Here is a 17,385-nt window from a genome sequence, read left to right on the forward strand (position 1 = left end):
GGGCTGGGAGCTGACTAAGACACACGTGGAATAAGAAGCCCGGCCAAACACTGATTCAGCAGCTCTAAGCGCACCTATAACCACGAACAAAACCACAGCACTCTGGAAAACAACGAAAATGTGGGCTCTGTGCAGGCCACACACAGGGCACTAAATTGCTGTGACAGCTGAGGATGTCTCTCGGCAATCACTTTAAGCCTCGTGCAACTAAACCCAGGTTCGAAAGAATGGCCTCCAAGAGTTCAGGACCATTGAAAATATTGAGAGTCCCAAAATCTTAATAGAAAAACCACACAGAACAATATGCTGTATAGAATTCTGAGCGAAGACGAGCATATAGCTAGGGCTCTGGGGTTAGAAGTTTCTGTGCGGGCAGCTATCCCCAACGCCAGGCATCTCGGAAGCCTTGGTTCCTTTGTTCAAGCAATTGTTAACCAAACGCCGAGCCTGGTCCACACCCTCCCCCCCCCACACCCACCCCCCGCTCCAGGTTCAGGGAAGACACACAGCCTCTGCATTCATGGAGTGTAAGGTCTAGAAGGGAAATGGATATTAATCTAAAAACCAGACACATAAGTGAATAACTATAAATTGTGGTGGGGGCCATGAAGGAAAAGATGCAATGAGAGTATGGGAGGGGGAGACCAATCCAGCCTGGGGGCCATGGGTCTGAGATCCAGGGAAAGGAAGGTGTTAACCGGGCAGCTGCTGGGCAGTGTTCTGGGCGGAAGGCTCAGCAGGCATAAAGCCTGGAGAGCTTGAGCACTGGAGGAACTAAAAAGATCTGATGTGCATTTCCCCATGTTATTATTATTGTAATTACAAGCCCACACACATACATTTTTCCCCCTAATTTAGCACGACCTGACCTTAAGCTGTCCTAGTTAAGGATTTTGGCCTTTGTCCTCAGAACCATGAAAAGCCAGAGGCACACTCTTTTGCAAAGAAGCCCCTTCTCCCTTTCCACTTCTGCAAATGGCCTGAGCCAACAGAGAAGGGCACTGGGGACAAATGAGGAGCAGGGAGAATGAGACAGGAGGGGAGGGGGTCCAGGCCTGGGGAGTGGAGGGATTCCATTTCAAGGCAGGGCCTGGAGAAGGTGGCGTGGGAGCCCTTAAGGACGGGTGGGAGCATATGAGATCCACGCCCGGGAGGCTCCTGCCCCCAGGGACGGGCAGTGCGGGCTGCTGGCCAGAGCTAGGCTACAGATCACATGCAGTCAAGAGGATAAAAATCCCCAGCAAGCTGTGCCAACATGGGACAGGAGTCCCACGGTGCCCTCCTCCTCCAGTGAGGACACGCCTGCTCCCAGCGTACCTGCCCTTGCCCACCCCCCCCCCACCACACACACACCCAGGGAGCTGTGAGCCTGACACGTTATCTACAGAAGCCTGAGAAAAGGGCGGTCTTCATCAACTCCCCACCTTTTGGCAGGGCTGTTGCTCCCAGGCCTCAGAGGTAGGAGGCAGAGAAACCTTTAAAGAAGCTTCTGTCTTTATGGACACCTGGGCGAGTGTCTGCCTTCGGCTTGGGTCATGGTCCCAGGGTCGTGGGATCAAGCCCCGCGTAGGGCTCCCTGCTCCCTGCTCCATGGGGAGCCTGCTTCTCCCTCTCCCTCTGCCCCTGCTGGTACACGCATGTGAGCGCTCTCTCTCTCTCTCTCTGCCAAATAAATAAATAAAATCTTAAAAAAAAAAAAAAAAAGCTTCTGTCTTTAAAATGTTGGTTATTACTGTTCTAGGTTCTAAAGATCCTTAGGGCAAAGTAGTCTGCTAAGAAGATAAAGAGCCTTAATTGCAGTTTTTAACCCATGAAAGTAATGTAACATTGTGCCAACTATACCTCAATAAAAACATTGATTAATGAAAAAGGAAAAAGAGCCTTAATTGGGGTTTTCAAATGCAACTCTGTGCCCAGGTTTTAGAAGATACCAGAAACCCAAAGAGGTGTGGCAAGCCCAGCTGGTGTAGGGAGCCTCTTGTGGGGAGAGGAGGCAGCTCTGCTTTCCACTGGTTGAGCCGCAGCTCTGCTCTCCAGGCCCCCAGAGGGGGCCACTGCCTCTTACACTGGAGCCGCCTCTTGGTGGGAGGCCTCAGAGCCGCGTTGCCGCCACCCAAACCCTCAGAAGACACATTTCGCAGAGAAAGTGAAGAGCCTGCCTACTCAGGATGGGAGGAGTGGAAACAGCGTTGCCTTCTTTCTGGCAGCTGATTGCCCACGATGAACATTCGTGTCATGTCGTTTGCTCAGAGACACTCTCCCGAGTGCATGACCACCAGTTCCCCACCCTTCCAAATGTGCAGGTAGATGCCCCATCGTGTTTGGGCTGAGAGCTTTAGTGGACTTTTCACCGGGAAGTTTATTCAGAGAGCTTGAACAACCCTGGGAAATGGGAAGCACAAGAGGATGGCGGGAGATGGTGAGGGGAAAAGGAAGGTGGCCGGGTGATAAGACACACCTTCAGTTGTTCCCAAACCTGGCCATATGCCAGCAGCATCTGGAATAGGGGTTAAAACACCAGTGCCCAGGCTCCGTCACTAGAGATTTTCATCCAGCAGGTCTGCCGGGGATCCAGGAGTTGGTGTTTTTATCAAACACCCCAACGTCATTCCAAGGCAGCCCACTTGCCCCTGAGAACCTCTGAGTCCCCAAATTCTTCTAGAATGACCCAAGAGGTGGTGTTTTACCTAGAAGAGCAGAGGCCCAAGGCTCCTACCTGCTCTTGGTCCTGCAACCTTGGTCAAGTCATGTAGCTTTTCCCAGCATTCCTTTCTCCATGAGTTTTTTAAGTGGGGGAGGGTATTACAATACTTAATTCATAGTGTTCTGAGGAGCGTTCAATGAGATCAAGTTATCTGAAAGCACCTGTTCATTATATAAGTTTCCCACCCTCCCTAATATCACTCTCAAAACCTCTCCACTGACTTCTCACTCTTGAGCCACCAAAGCCAGGCCTCTGGGTGATGGAGATTCTGGGGGAATGATTTCAGACCCTCTGACAGCCAGTGAGAGGACCTGTTTGCTCTAACTAGCTGACATGCTCCAGTGCTCAGTTCCCCAGGCTCTCACACCAACAATGAGCCTGGAGCAAACATCTGCCCAGTGCAGGCAACGAATGCACCACCTAGCTGAACAGCAAACCTCTCCCCTCCAGCCTTCTTCCCCACCTGCCCTCTCCCCACTGCCATCTCCAACTCCCCATCAAAATCCCCACATGGAAGCTACAGAAGACTCTTCTCGAACTCTTCTCGAATATCTGATGGGCCATGTACCATCCAAAGCATCTCAAACACATTAATTCATTTTATCCTCACAGCTCTCTCCTAGGAGGAAGCAATCCACCTTTTTACGTGAGGAAACTGAGGCACAGAGGGGTTAAGTCACTGAATCATGGTAACAGGATAGAACTGGGGCAACTGGGCTGCAAATCCAGGCCTGTATTTTTAAAATAATGCGTTAGCTATGCAGCTTCTCAGACTTCAAAGAGCATCAGATTCACCCAGCACGTTTCAAAACACAAGTTTCTGCTTCAGTAAGTCTGGGGTGGAACCCAAGAATCTTCATTTCCAGCAAGTTCCCAGGAGATGCTGACGCTGGTCAAAGTACCCTACTTTGAGAATCACTGGATTAAAGCATTTAACCTTAGCCTGCGTGTGAGCACCACCTGGGAAAGATTTATTTCTACCAATATCTAGCTCCATCATCCCAGATTCTGATTTTTTTTAATGACAAAGTTATTGAGATATAATCCACATACCATAAAGTTCACCCTTTAGACTACACACTTCAGTGGTCTTAATTTACAAAATTTTATTTAAAAATGAGAAAACATTTTCATCACCTGGGAAGAACCAACCTCCCATTATCCCCCTCATCTCCTCCACTCCTAATCCTAGACAAGCACAAATCTATTCTCTGTCTCTCTAGATTTCTCTATTCTCAACATTTCATACAAATAGAATCATACAATATGTGGTCTTTTATGTCTGGCTTCTTTCTACTTAGCATAATGTCCACAGCTTGTTATTTTTTGAAAAGCTCTCCCAGGTGGTTCTAATGTGCAGTCAGTGCTGAGAACCACTGGTTTGGAACCTTGGTACTCAAAGTGTGGACCATGGGCCTGCAGCACAGCCTCACCAGGGATCTTATTAGAAATATGGAGTCTGGGGGGTGCCTGGGTGGCTCAGTCGGTTAAGCATCAGGCTCTTGATTTCAGCTCAGGTCATGATCCTAGGGTCGTGCGGTCGAACCCCACATCGCACTCAACAGGGAGTCTGCTTGAGATGCTCTCCCTCTCCCTCTACTCCAACCCCTGCTCACATGCTCTCGCTCTCTCAAATAAATAAATCTTAAAAAAAAAAAAAAAAAAAGGAAATATGGACTCTGATGCCCCATCCCAATCTCCTGAATCACACTCCACATTCTTGCAGGATCTCCGGGTCATTCACGTGCTCACTGAGGTGTGCGAGGCTCTCGTGTAGGGAGCTCTCAGCGTCCTTATCTACTGAATATAAAGCTGTTTCTCTGACAAAATGCATACCAGACTCTGGGTAAGACATTTCTTAGAGACTGCCTTTGTGCCCTGCAAACAATTCCAAAGTCGGGGACAAAGAGCATCATTTGAGCCTCTATGGTGTCCCCAGTGCCCAGCACAGTGCATAGCATAAAGCAGGTGTGACAGACTCATTGAATGGAAACTCCCCAAGCCACTGAACTCTTCAGTGACTCCATGCACTTCCAGGGAACCTGTACTCTGGGGGTGGCAGCGCCTAGAAACCACATGGCATAAGGGAAACTCTGAAATGGTGACTGTCTTTGTCAGGGATCCCCTGGGGTTTGGAGCAGGAGGGAAAATCAGAGTTTCTGCACTGGGCTCCAGTCCCAGGCAGCAGATCTCAGAACAAAGGCTTTCAAACCTGATCGTGGTCCTGGGCCAGTGGACGACCCACTGCACATTCATGTCTTAAAAGCACACTAGGGAATTCCTAGGCATCGGCCACCAGGCCTCCCTGTTCCCACGGCAGGTGAAGTAGAAAAAGGAGCAAACCACTCCCAAGTCAGGAAACAAAATCAGGACCTTGCTCTGCCAGCCGAAACCATTACGACGCAGCACCCAGTGGGACAGCACCCACCCCTGAGCTTAACAGAATCAGAACCCTTCAGAGTCAAAGGGACGGGGCTCTGCGACCAACAGGCGCTCAAAAACCTTTTGTCATTAGTGGAGGGGGGGTAGTCATGGTCACTGCGGCACAACTAAGCACTCCCCAGCAGGTATTACATTTTACGGATGAAAAACAAAGTTGGGGCTCAGAGTTCAAGTGCTTTGTTCCAGGCCACACCGCTAGGAAGTGACAGAGTCAAGACTAAAAGCCAAGCCTTTCACCTCCAAGGTCCATGCTCGTGAACACGAGGACACAGTGAGGCAAACAAACCACGGCCAAGGCCCTGTCCCCTCCGTTCTGTAGATGAGAAGGCTGAGGTCAGAACAGGTGGTATCTTTCCTTCTCCGTAAGGAACAGGGATGGTTATCAGATCAATGAAGGAACAAAAGGGTCCAAGAAAACTCAGATCAGTATAAATATTAGGGATTAGGGGTCTTCATGAGAGAGACGGGGTAGCCTGACCTGACCAAAGCAGGGGCGCAAGGACTCGGTCACCTCTGTACAGAAGGTCCCCAATATATGATGGTTCGATTTATAGTACGTTTAACTTAGGATGGGTTTATCAGGGTGTAACCCCATCGTAAGTCAAGGAAGTCAAGGAAGATCTGTTCAGTGCCACAGGTGCTGACCACTAAACCCTCCTGGTCTTTGGAAGCATCCACGGAAGACTGGGAAGGATTCCTCTGATATGCCTAGTTGGCCCATCTTATGACAGGACTATCACACTGACCTCTTTACTAGCTGCCACCTAAGGTGCATACCCTAAAATATGCAAAATGAGTTCCCCGGTTCATAGGTTTTTCTCCTGCTTCCCCCTCCTTTCAATTCTGCTTTTGTCTTTGACTCTAGCAATCAACTGACTCCCTCACACATGCTAAAACAATGTGTGTGCAAAAGAATGAATTAATGTCCTACGTTATTCTTTGATGGAGATCCTATGAGTTCACCTAAAGGATCTTCAAAGCCATGCTAAACTCCTCCCAAGAAGAGCTGACTGAGAAGCCTCCAAAAGGTCTATCCACTGGGTGTTCTCCTCTCCTACTCCCGCCCCTTCCACCATCTGTGGTCAGCAGCATCAACCACACCTTTTGCTTCTCTACCCTCTTTCATGATGGCTGAGCCCTCTGTCTGGCCCCAAGAGCTCCTGGCCCCTCCTCTACTCCCTGTCTACTCCATGTACCCTCTACTCCAGCCTTGTGTGGCTGCTCATCTTCCCCAACATCTTCCACTTTCCTGCGTTGGTCTCTTACCCAGAATGTCCTTCCTCCATCTGAAGGGGACTTCTACCTCCTGGCTCCCCCAACAACAAGACTCACCCCTCCTCTGGGGTGCCCTCCAGCATTTTATTTGTACTTCCCTTTTGGTGTCTACCATGAAATACAAATCTCTTGAGGATAGGAACTGTGCCTTATCAATTGATCCAGGAAATATTTTTTGAATGCCTGGGGTCTTTGGCAAATAAAAAGATAAATAGAACTTAGTTCCTACCTTCAGAGAGATCTGATCTAGTATAGATATGTACATAAAAACCTACAATAAAATAGGTCATGATCTATCCTGTTTTGCTTTGTTTCAAAACTCCATCTACCAGCTCCCTCATTTGTGAGAAAACACTCATTCAAAATGACTAATTAATGTCTCTAAATGATCCCTTGACAAGAACCAGATGATTTCATTAAAGGAGGAACAGAAGACTTCCAAAAGCTTAGGCTCCAAAAATAGTTTGTCAGTTTCTCAAAAAATTAAGTATAGAGTTACCCAATGACCCAAAACTCCACTCCTAGGTATAAACCTAACAGAACTGTCCACAGAAAAACTTTTATATGAATATTCATAGCAGCATTATTCATAATAGCTAAAAAGAGGGAACAATCCAAATATCCATCGACTGATGAATGGATAAACAAAATGTGGTCTATCTAAACACTGGATCATAATTCAGTCATGGAAAGAAACAAAGTACTGATGCTGCTACCACATGATAAACCTTGAAAACATGACCTTAAGTGAAAGAAGCCAGGCACAGAAGACCACATAGTTTGTGTTTCTGTTTATATAAAATGTCCAGAACGGGTGAATCCATAAACATAGAAAGTAAACCAGTGGTTGCCAAGGTCTGGGAACGGGGGGGTGGGGGAAATGGGGAGTGACTGTTAATGGATGCAAGGTTTCTTTTGGAAGGGATAAAAATGTTCTGGAATTGGATAGCAGTGACGGTTGCATGACTTTGTGAATTATACTAAAAACTACTGAACGTATACGTTAAAGGGGTGATTTTTATGGTGTAGGATCTCAATTTTTCAAATAATTAAAAACAACAGCAAAATACATGCAGGCCTCAACTAGAGGCAGAGCATCAAACCCTCTGCATCTCCCTCTCTCAGCTCCCATGGGCAATGGACAGGCCTGGACATGATTTCAGAGGCAGTCAGGTGCCCTTATATACCAGTTCCCAAATACCTGATGGGACCCACTGATGTCTTGAAGTGAAGTTGGTTGTGGGAAGGTCTTTTGATACATATCTTCACTCACAGCATTTTGGAGGTCATCTCATCCAAGGGCTTTCAAACTATACTCCTGATGGGATCTGCCCATGACAGAGTGTTCTCCCAGGACACAAGACTCTCAATGCTAAACCTGAAGAAGGCCCGGCAAATGCAGACAACTGGTCACCCAAGCTCCTGAGAAGCAGTGAGCAACAGGTGAAGGGTCTCGAGTCCCCAGTCCCAACTCTGATCGTCACCAACAACCACAGCTCCTCTATTTTTCTCTCTTTACCTACTAGGCTTTGCCTACACTTCTATTTGAGGAAAAGAGTTTTGTGGATAAAAAAGGGATTTGAAAAAGATTGTCCGAGCCTGATCCACTCTCCTGATCCTTGTCAGCTAAAGCCCAGGAGGTTCAGAGACTCAGCATTTTCAGAGACAAGAGTCTAATGAGCATGGCCGAATTTAGTGTGAGGGAAGACAGAGCAAAGGCCATGTGGATGAACTCCAGGGGCCAGCTGGTACTCCCGGCAGGGCTGGCTTGGGCTCCTGACTATGTCCCTCACCACTGCTCTTCCACTCAACAAGTGTGTCTCAAAGAGGAGAAGCTGGAACTCAGTGGGAAGATCCTAAATTTGAAGCTCTCTTGAAATCTGAGAGCTTTGTGGATGGTTTCTGAAGTCCTGTACAGTATTGACTTTCCACATCATAGCCTCTGACCGCATTCCACCCACAAGCTGTTGGCTCCCATCTCTGTGTGCAGAAGGCTTCTTACTACAAACACCTGTGACTCTCTGCCAAAGCTTGCTTTCTCTGGTTGTGAGAGCAGAGTCAGCCCACACTCAGAGTAAGCCAGAGAGTATTAACTCTGCCTTCTGAAGTGGCCTTCAACTAAAATGAATGGGGAATTGGTAAACAAACAGCCCGGGCCCTTTGCTTGTCAGTGGGAGAATTCTGAGGCAAGTTCTATAGCCTGACAGAATTCCCCAGCAGGGCTGAGCACAGCTGCCCTCAGGAGTGACCTGATGGATAACATGCCCTATATTGCTTGCTGCCCCACCTCCCTTCCCCATCCCTCCTACCGGTAGGTCCAGAAATCACATCCCAAAGAAATTACTAGCACTCAACTCTTCTCAAGGTCTGCTTCTGAGGGGGACACCCAACCAAAAACAGATTCTGCGACATTTTGAATGGAAATATAAATGCAAAAAAAAAAAAAAAAAAAGCACCCATTGCAATTCTATGAGTATCACCCAATGAGGAGCTCAGGCTTGGTTGGGAGTCGCCCTGCACAACACACTGAATTTACAATTCCCTTAAATATAATGAAAAGAACTGAATTAAAAGAAATGAATATGCAGCTATTTGCAAAACATGAGTGGTTCCATGGATGCTTTTACAACCTATGATTAAATGAATAAAAGCTACATACTTATAAAAGGCCTGGTTCTCCACCCCACACTTCCAAAGATGTTTGCAGGCAGCTGGTGTCGAAGTATGGAATGCCAACATGGCTTTTTTCTAATAAAAAAGACAAAATAAGAAAGGGCATGTGAAACAGAATTTATCTTTTTCAGGTATTTACCAATTTGTAGCTCCCCGCCCCCGACACCTGCCAAACAGACTAAAAGTAACTTAGGCATTACCCTGGTCTTAAAAATGCTGCTGAAATGGTGTCCCGCCTCCCTCACCCTTTGCAGACATCTTGAATCTAACTGGGCCCTGTTTCTAACAAAAAACATCCTCACAGTCAATCCTTCTCAACAACCCAGGAATCACCCGCCTCTCAATCAGACTTGTAGTCCTTTAAAAACTTTGCCACCGCTGAATAACCGGTGCTTGATCTAAAAACTAGTCAAGAAAATCTGCAAACCTCCAGACCTAGGCCTAAGGCTCAAAGCTTCCATGACGGCCTCTTCTCAGATGCATTCCCTGATGAACCCAACCTGCATCCAGTAGCTTCATTAAGACTCCTGGCATGTACAGACTCTATTCATAAAACGCACCAGCAGTGGTTGAATATCTAGCTTTGGAAGTATTCTTCACTTGTTTCATAAATCTATATTTTGGCAGATTACAGAGGTAGAAGGAGGTTCCATTTTCCTTTTTTTAATTCAAATTCCAGTTGGTTAACACACAGTGTTAGTTTCAAGAGAAGGTTCCATTTTCTATCCCAGTCTATTTTTTACACAGTAGTATATGGTCAAGCGTTGCTCACTGACTTTGTTCTTTTTAAAAATTTTTTTATTTAAATTCAATTTAGTTAACATGTAGTGTACTATTAGTTTCAGGGGTAGAATTCACTGATTCATCAGTTGCATTTAACACCCAGTGCTCATTATATCACGTGCCTCCTTAATGCCTATCACCCAGTTTCCCCATCCCCTGACCCATCTCCCCTCCAGCAACCCTGTTTGTTCCCTATAGTTAAGACTCTTGCATGGTTTGCCTCGCTCTCTGTTTTTATCTTATTTTATTTTTCCTTCCTTTCCCCTGTGTTCATCTGTTTTGTTTAATTCCACATGAGTGAAATCTTATTTGTCTTTTTCTGACCGACTCATTTCACTGACTTTGTTCTTAAATGTGCAAACCCACTATTTATTTACCTCTCAAATGTTCAGCATACAGCTTCCATTATCACTGTAAGCTTCAAAGTGGTGGTATTCTGGGGCTACAATACTAAAGGCATGTTTTATGCTTGCGTCCCTCTCGTTTGCACACACACACACACACACACGCGCGCGCGCACACACACACACACACACACACATAACTACAGGCTAGAAAAGCAGTCACTGACCTCCTTCTGGGTGCCAATCACATAAAATGTCTTCCCTTCAAACTTCAACTTGCAGACATCCGGCCTAAAAGAAAAGAAAATCTCTTTGGGTGAGAAGAAGAAAAAAAAAAAGTGGCAGCTAACTAATGTACCTGGGTTTCCCACAGGAATCAGGCTGACTCGCAAATACCAAGCCGACTGCAATGAAACAAGATATTATCTTATCATCAGTAAAGGCTTAATGAGCAGTGAAAAGCCCCCAAGTGAATTATACAGCAATTTTCTTCCCAAGAGAGGATCCGAAGGCAGCTCAGAACTATTTCTTCCATTTTTTACAGTCAAGCTGCATCTTTCTTCCAAGGAGCTCTGGAGGCTTTGTGAACATTAACAACAAAAACAATATTAATTGGCCAGCCCACTTTGCGAGGTAGGAAGAATGTGATTATTTCAGGTTCGGGTAATGAAATGATATGGATTCACAGTATCTGTCTCCCTCAAACTTTCACATCCATCTTCGAGAAACACACACACCAGGCTGCAAAATTTTCATTTCTGCTCTCCCTGCTCATGAGAGAATAGTTTTATTAAATATTGAGATGCTCAAAATTGTGAGGACAGCTTGACACATGGTAGTCAAAAGAGGAACTTTGGGTTTTTATCTTAAGGAGCTGCTCAATTAAAATCTGCCTGAAATGGGGACCCTAGGTCACCTCTTTGGTGAGCAAATATGCATAGAGAGGAGACAATTCTATTTTTAGTCCTTTGATCTAATTTCTAAAAGAGTGATTTGTGCCCCTGTGTTTTTTTCCTGAGGGAAAAAGAACAGTGTGTCTACATTAAGCTGTTCAAACTTAGGAGAGGATTTGCAAGAGTGACACAGCTCAGTGGATGTTAAAAAACAAAAAAAAAACTAGGATTAATGTGGGACTAAAATTTGTTTTGGTAACATATCCACAGCTATTCCAAATACACATGCCTAGGCAGAGGCTGGAGAGGGGTAGGGATGACATTCAGCACCCCACCAGGAACACCACGATGTAGAACCAGAAACAAATGGTCCGGTGATTGTCCATCTTAACTCTTCAGTGGACCCAGGAAGAAACAGAAGCCCAAGGAGCAGACACTTGCAATTAATCTGCACTTAAGACATGACAGGTTCTCCCCTAACTACTTCAGAGCTCAAGTAGTTCAGAAACCTGAGGATATAACCCGCAAGTCTTCTGTGGTCCTAGGGTAGGATGGGAGAAGTCCCCACATTATCCATGCTTCCCAAAGTCAACAGGAATCTGTAGGGAGCTTATTGGGGAATGGCCTGCAAGGTGATTAATACCCTTCTTTCCAAGGTGCAGAAAACACAGGGAAGAAAACTAGTCACCCCACCATGCAACACGTCCACAAGATGTCAGAGTTCATGAATCCCACCACTCACAACACAGTTGCATTTGCTTCTCACCCAACTCCTTTCCTCCCCATATGTAATGCCAGATGTAATGGATTCCCATCTTACGACTGAGTACACAGAGACTCAGAGAAGCGAAGTGAAGAAGAGTTCTGAGAATGCTCATTGTGGAGAAAGAACAAGTGGGTGCAGAGGGGAGCGGAAAGTATGAGCTGAACAAAAGGCAATGATTCAAGGAGGAGATTGATGAAATCAGGGATCTCAGAAAAAAGAGTACAAGGTGTAGGAGTGGAGTGGACACTAGCTGGCTGATGCTAACCCAGCAGAGAAGGTTTGAAAGGGAGGGGGGAGGTGCCAAGAGGACAGTGCACGAGTGGGGGTGTTGATAAAGGGGTCCTGGAAATCCTGAAGCTAACAGAACCACGAAACTGAGGTTCAGGTAAATGCAAGGGCATTGCCAACCCATGAATGAAGGCAGATGCCCATTGGCCCATCAAGAAGAACTTCAGGCCACAAGGGGGAGCCCACCACCCAGTGAGACATGATGGGGCGAGGGGGATGACAAACCTGTCAGGGGCCCTCAGGGAGGAAACTGAATCAAGCTGAAGGTATGAACAAGACTGAGCCTTTACAATATTCCATATAAGTTCAGCCTTCTGGCTTTTTGCCCAAACCATCTCTTGATTGGACACCATGGGCCCTGCTGGTCACCTACCTTGCTCCATCCTCCCACTTCTGTATTGACATGACTCAGACTTTCTTCTTCCTCAATATGACATGTTCATGCAGATTATGTTCTTCCCAGCCGCAAGAGGTGGGTCTTGATTTGACCAACAGAGTCATGGAGTTCCCACTCTTCTCTAAGGGATTGCTTTAAGTAGGTTCATGTGAGCCAATCCTGCCCTATTAGATATACCGGAAGTCTCCTACAGGGCTTCTGTAAAACAAGTCCTCCTTGTTTTAATAGGAGACACACGGAAGGGGATTCTCTCCTCCAGGCTCTAGGTGTTGCTGAATGAAGATGGGATGGCCAGAGTTCCTTGCATGGCCACCTTACGAGCATGAGCCTGGGGACAAAAGCCATTACCCTGGGATGACAGAGAAGAAAATGGAGACCCAGGTCCTTCACGGTGTTGTCAGGCAATTAAGTTAAAGGATCATGGAAATGCCCAACCTCTGGAAGTTTTGCTGTGTGAAATAATCAGTCCTCTTATTTGTAAGCCACTGTGAGCAGACATCCCTGTTACTTAGAGCCAAAAGCATCTTCACTGATATACTGGGTAACACATGACGTCTCTGCAACAAGGACTCAAGAGAAGAGAATGGAGGGGCACCTGGGTAACTCAGTCATTAAGCATCTGCCTTCGGCTCAGGTCATGATCTCAGGGTCCTGGGATCAAGCCCCACAATGGGCTCCCTGCTCAGTGAGAAGCCTGCTTCTCCCTCTCCCACTACCCCTGCTTGTGTTCCTGCTCTCGCTGTCTCTCTTTCTGTCAAATAAATAAATAAAATCTTAAAAAAGAGAGAGAGAGAGAGAGAATGGAGAGGAGGGAGCAGGAGAAGAGGGTCCTGAGTTATTCAAGGGAAACTGTACCTTTACCCTGCCCTGCCCTACCCCAGGTCACCCCTCTGGCGAGAGCAGCAGTTGCTGGTGAGGAAACACTGGGCACCTTCTCTTTGGAGACAGAGCCCCTGAGCCCAAGACACACCCCAAGTCTCCTGAGGTCTAGGACAACCTAGGTTGGCTTTTATTTATAGATGAATAATCCCTTTTTAATGATGCTCCACGGCAAAGAAATGAATACTAGGCATTCTACCAGACATTTCCAAACAAAAAAAAGTATCAAAGGCTGGGAAAGAAAAGCAAGATTAAGAAAATTGGTAAGCTAGTTTCCCAAAGAAGTCCTTACCATTTTATCAAATGGATTCGCTTATTTCCCTGGAATACCACAAAGCCTGCTGCAGTGAATCCTAAAAATGTTGTTGTGCCTGTTGAATCCTGGAAAAAAAGGAGAACCAAAAACATTTGGATTGAGAATGAGAAATATAAAATAAATGATAAATGGTATCCTCATTCATCCACCCCCTGGGTTACTTTCAGGTTAATCCCATTGATCGTGGCAATAAACTAAGTTTCTGAGATGGGACTTCCAAGGATAGTGCTTCTAAAATCTGGGGAAGGTCTGGGAATATGCAGCTTTTTCCTTGGAGGAACAGACCTTCTACCTCTCCGGGAACATCCTGGGAAAAGGCAGATTAGTCCCAAACCACTATGTCTATTTCCAAGTGTGTCTTGGGGCCACCCGAGTTCTCGGATCTGTCCTGTAATGTTGTCAAACTGTGCTCAGTCATCATTAGCCCTAAAATCAAAGATGCTATGAAACCAAAGCCCTAATTTGACTTGATTAAATTCCATACAAAATTCCTGGTAGTTTTAATGTAAAGATATGTCCAGAAATGTCTACTTCGCTTCCAGCCTCAACCAGGAAAACCTAAGCATAGATCAGTAAAAGAAAAGGAATGATGGTAACAAAAATCAAGTCCATCTCCAAGTAATAAATAAAACAAACAGGCTCAAAATTGTGGATAAAATCTAATTCACTAAATGGAATAAACTGATTTATACCATTACAGAAGAGGATTCTGGCAAATATGCTAAAATAATTGTGCGAATAAAAATGCCAATGTGAACAAGTACTATCAGCTCTCTACCTCGGCCGCATGTTGGAATCATCTGGAGAGCCTGGTCTGCTCCCCCACAGACCCTGATGTCATTGGGTGGCAGGAGTATGAAGCTCCCTGGGTATTTCTAATGAGCAGCCTGCACTAAGAGCTCTAGAACTAGTACTTTACCAAATACTATTAGCTGATCCCATATGGGTAAAGAAATGTTCCAGCAGAACTCAAGAACTTACCTTTAAGAGCCTGGCTGAGATAAACGGTTAGTTTAGAATTCTAGTTAGTGTCTGGTTGATGCGTAGTTAGTTTAAGGTATGGAAAGAAGAAAACTGTTTTCATAAAACATTTCTGGAAAATGTGTGCATCATCTTGGGGACTTGCTAAAAAAGCATATTCCCCAGCTGTAACCCCAGCGATTCTGAGTCAGTACTCTGGAGTGGAGCCCAGGTGATTCTGATACATGCTTGAGAGAAATACTATCAAATAATATGAGCAAAGAAAGCAAAAAAAAAAAAAAAAAATCCTAATGTCAAAATATAATTTTAAGTCTTTTTTTTTCCTCTATTTTCCATTAAGGTTACCTTCTTGCTGACAAGGGTCTTGAAAATAAATCTGTTGGGATCCTTTAAGTTCTCAGGGGTAGAACCATCCATTTGATAAATGAATGAATCATATATGTTAATTTAGGAAAGTATGGCTACTACATAGCAATTAGCAAGCAATTGGAAGGCTTGCAATGGAGAAAATCAACCACCAGAACATGTGACTACAGCCTACTGTTGTCCCTTCCAATTAGGGACAATGGGTCAGCCTGTAGTAATATCCCCCACACTAATTAACTCTCTTGTGGGCAAAACAATCATTATATGTTGGCCTGCTAGGAGGGGCACTCACCTTGCATGGGTGGGGGTCTACCCCATAGGTTTCCAAAGTGTGAGCTTTCAGGAGTAAGTTAAATTCAGCAACTGGTGGGCTCTGGCCTCTAGAATCACACAAGAAAATTTTAGGTCATTAATACAGAAGATTACAGAAACCTAGAGTCCCTTCATTCAGTAAAATGGGATATCCTACACTAAAAAAAAAAAAAGAGAGAAATCCCTACATAAATAATAATCAGTAACACCGATCATCATTCCTCACCACAAGGAGCTCTTTGCTAAGGAATCAGAGCTCATGTTCCCTGGCTAATTGTTCCATAATAAACCTACATGTACTCTGAGAACTCCAGTGACCCGTACAGTTAATCATGGTTATCAAGTTACCAATAAGCAAAGCCTTGCAAATTCAATCTTAATGTGAAATAGAACTCAGCATCGGTTCTTTCCTACTCACTTCAAAAGATTATCTAGGGTAAAGAGCATTCCCTCTTGCTCAAGGTAGAATATGGGCAATTCTTTTATGCTACCAGCAAGCCTGAACAAAGCCATCCTCATAGGAAAAACGGTCAACCATTCCACTGGAAAGCTCTGGATTTTGAAAGGAAATCTCAGCCACTTATCCCAGCTATGCCCTCCACGGTGGTAAACAAGGTCTTGGCCTCAGTGATGGGGAAAGGGGCTGCAATAGAGAGGACTTTTGGGGTTAACTTCCAAAGCAGGATCGTGAAGCATTTCAAAGACTACACTTTTGACTAAGTCCCGGAACGTATCTTAGAGAATCCAAACCATTCCCCAGGGATAAATAGGTAACTCTAACAACCAAGAAGAGTTTGCCAAAGAAAACAACAGGAATTTGTTTTTATTTCCAAAATGTAGAATTACATTGTGGTATTAAATCTATTTCCACCCAAGCATCTCCCCATAGATGGATTCCCTCCTCACCCCCTCAAGAGTCATCATGCCTCTAAATCAAAACAGTATTCCATCTACCTTCTCCCTAAAGCCTTTTGAGATCTTCTCTTTACCCTGAGTGACTGAAATTTCACTAGAACAGGTCTGAGGAGTGTCTTTATTTACTTATCATGATCAGCACTGTGGGGACACTTTTAATCCGACGACTCGTATTTTTCCATGGCTGTTTGATTCTTCTCTTCCCAACCTCCGTCCTCACCCCCAACCATTCTTTCTCTCTCCTCTCCTTTGACAGGCCCACGTAAATGGATCTTGAAACCCCTAGGTCTGTCCTCCATACCTTATAACCTTTGTTTCATTTTCTAAATCTGTCTTTTTGTACTACATTTTGAATTTTCTTTTCAAGATTTTATTTGTCGGGGGGAGGGGAAGAGCGCGAGCAGGGGGAGTGGCAGGCAGAGGGAGAAGCAGGCTCTCCGCTGAGGAAGGATCCCAACACAGGACTCAATCCCAGAACCCTGGGATCATGACCAGAGCTGAAAACAGACGCTTAAGTGACTGAGCCACCCAGGCATCCCTTTTCTGAATTATTTCTTAATTCGGACTTCCAGCTTGCTAATTTATTCTTCAGCTGTGTGCATCTTGCTTTTCTTCCCATTTCTGAGGGTTTTTTTTTTTTTAAATACCAATTAAATATTTTACTTCCAACATAGTATCTATTTGGCTCTTGAAATAGCTGCCTGTTCCTATTTCATGCAATAAATTCCTCTTATGCCTCTGAGGAAATCCCACTTTGTTTCCTTTAAAGTCTAATCCTGTTTGCTGTTAATGCTGCTTTCTTGGTGAGGGTTCTTTGGTTTGCTAAGTCAGAATCTCACATTCATAGAGTTGATGTTTTCTTAAGTGATTCATGGATGGACATTTTTTTTATCTGATGTTATCTGTTTAATGCAGTGGCCTCCAGAGGTTTGTAGGGAAGAAGTGGGTGTGGGGGCATGCCATCTGGGAGTGTATGTTAGTTAACTTGATTTTAAACTGAAAATTGTAGTTCTTCTGGGTTTGCCCACACACGGGGTACTTCCAGCTCAAG

The 17,385-nt window shown here is 45.2% G+C and overlaps 1 protein-coding gene across 2 annotated transcripts in view; it reads right to left on the reverse strand.

Annotated features, from left to right (window-relative positions):
- FRMD3 (FERM domain containing 3) overlaps nucleotides 1-17,385 on the reverse strand; it is a 273,925-nt gene that overhangs the window by 53,858 nt on the left and 202,682 nt on the right. For both annotated transcript variants that reach the window (XM_081802886.1, XM_081802885.1), the window contains exons 7-10: nucleotides 15,400-15,487; nucleotides 13,737-13,825; nucleotides 10,449-10,512; nucleotides 9,081-9,169 (exon numbers count right to left, since the gene is read on the reverse strand). In XM_081802886.1, coding sequence (XP_081659012.1) covers nucleotides 9,081-9,169; nucleotides 10,449-10,512; nucleotides 13,737-13,825; nucleotides 15,400-15,487 — 330 coding nt within the window. The remainder of the gene's footprint in view (nucleotides 1-9,080; nucleotides 9,170-10,448; nucleotides 10,513-13,736; nucleotides 13,826-15,399; nucleotides 15,488-17,385) is intronic.

This window comes from Leptonychotes weddellii, chromosome 14, assembly GCF_054177405.1.
Source record: "Leptonychotes weddellii isolate Sample4059 chromosome 14, ASM5417740v2, whole genome shotgun sequence".
In the NCBI taxonomy this organism is placed as follows: Eukaryota; Metazoa; Chordata; class Mammalia; order Carnivora; family Phocidae; genus Leptonychotes; species Leptonychotes weddellii.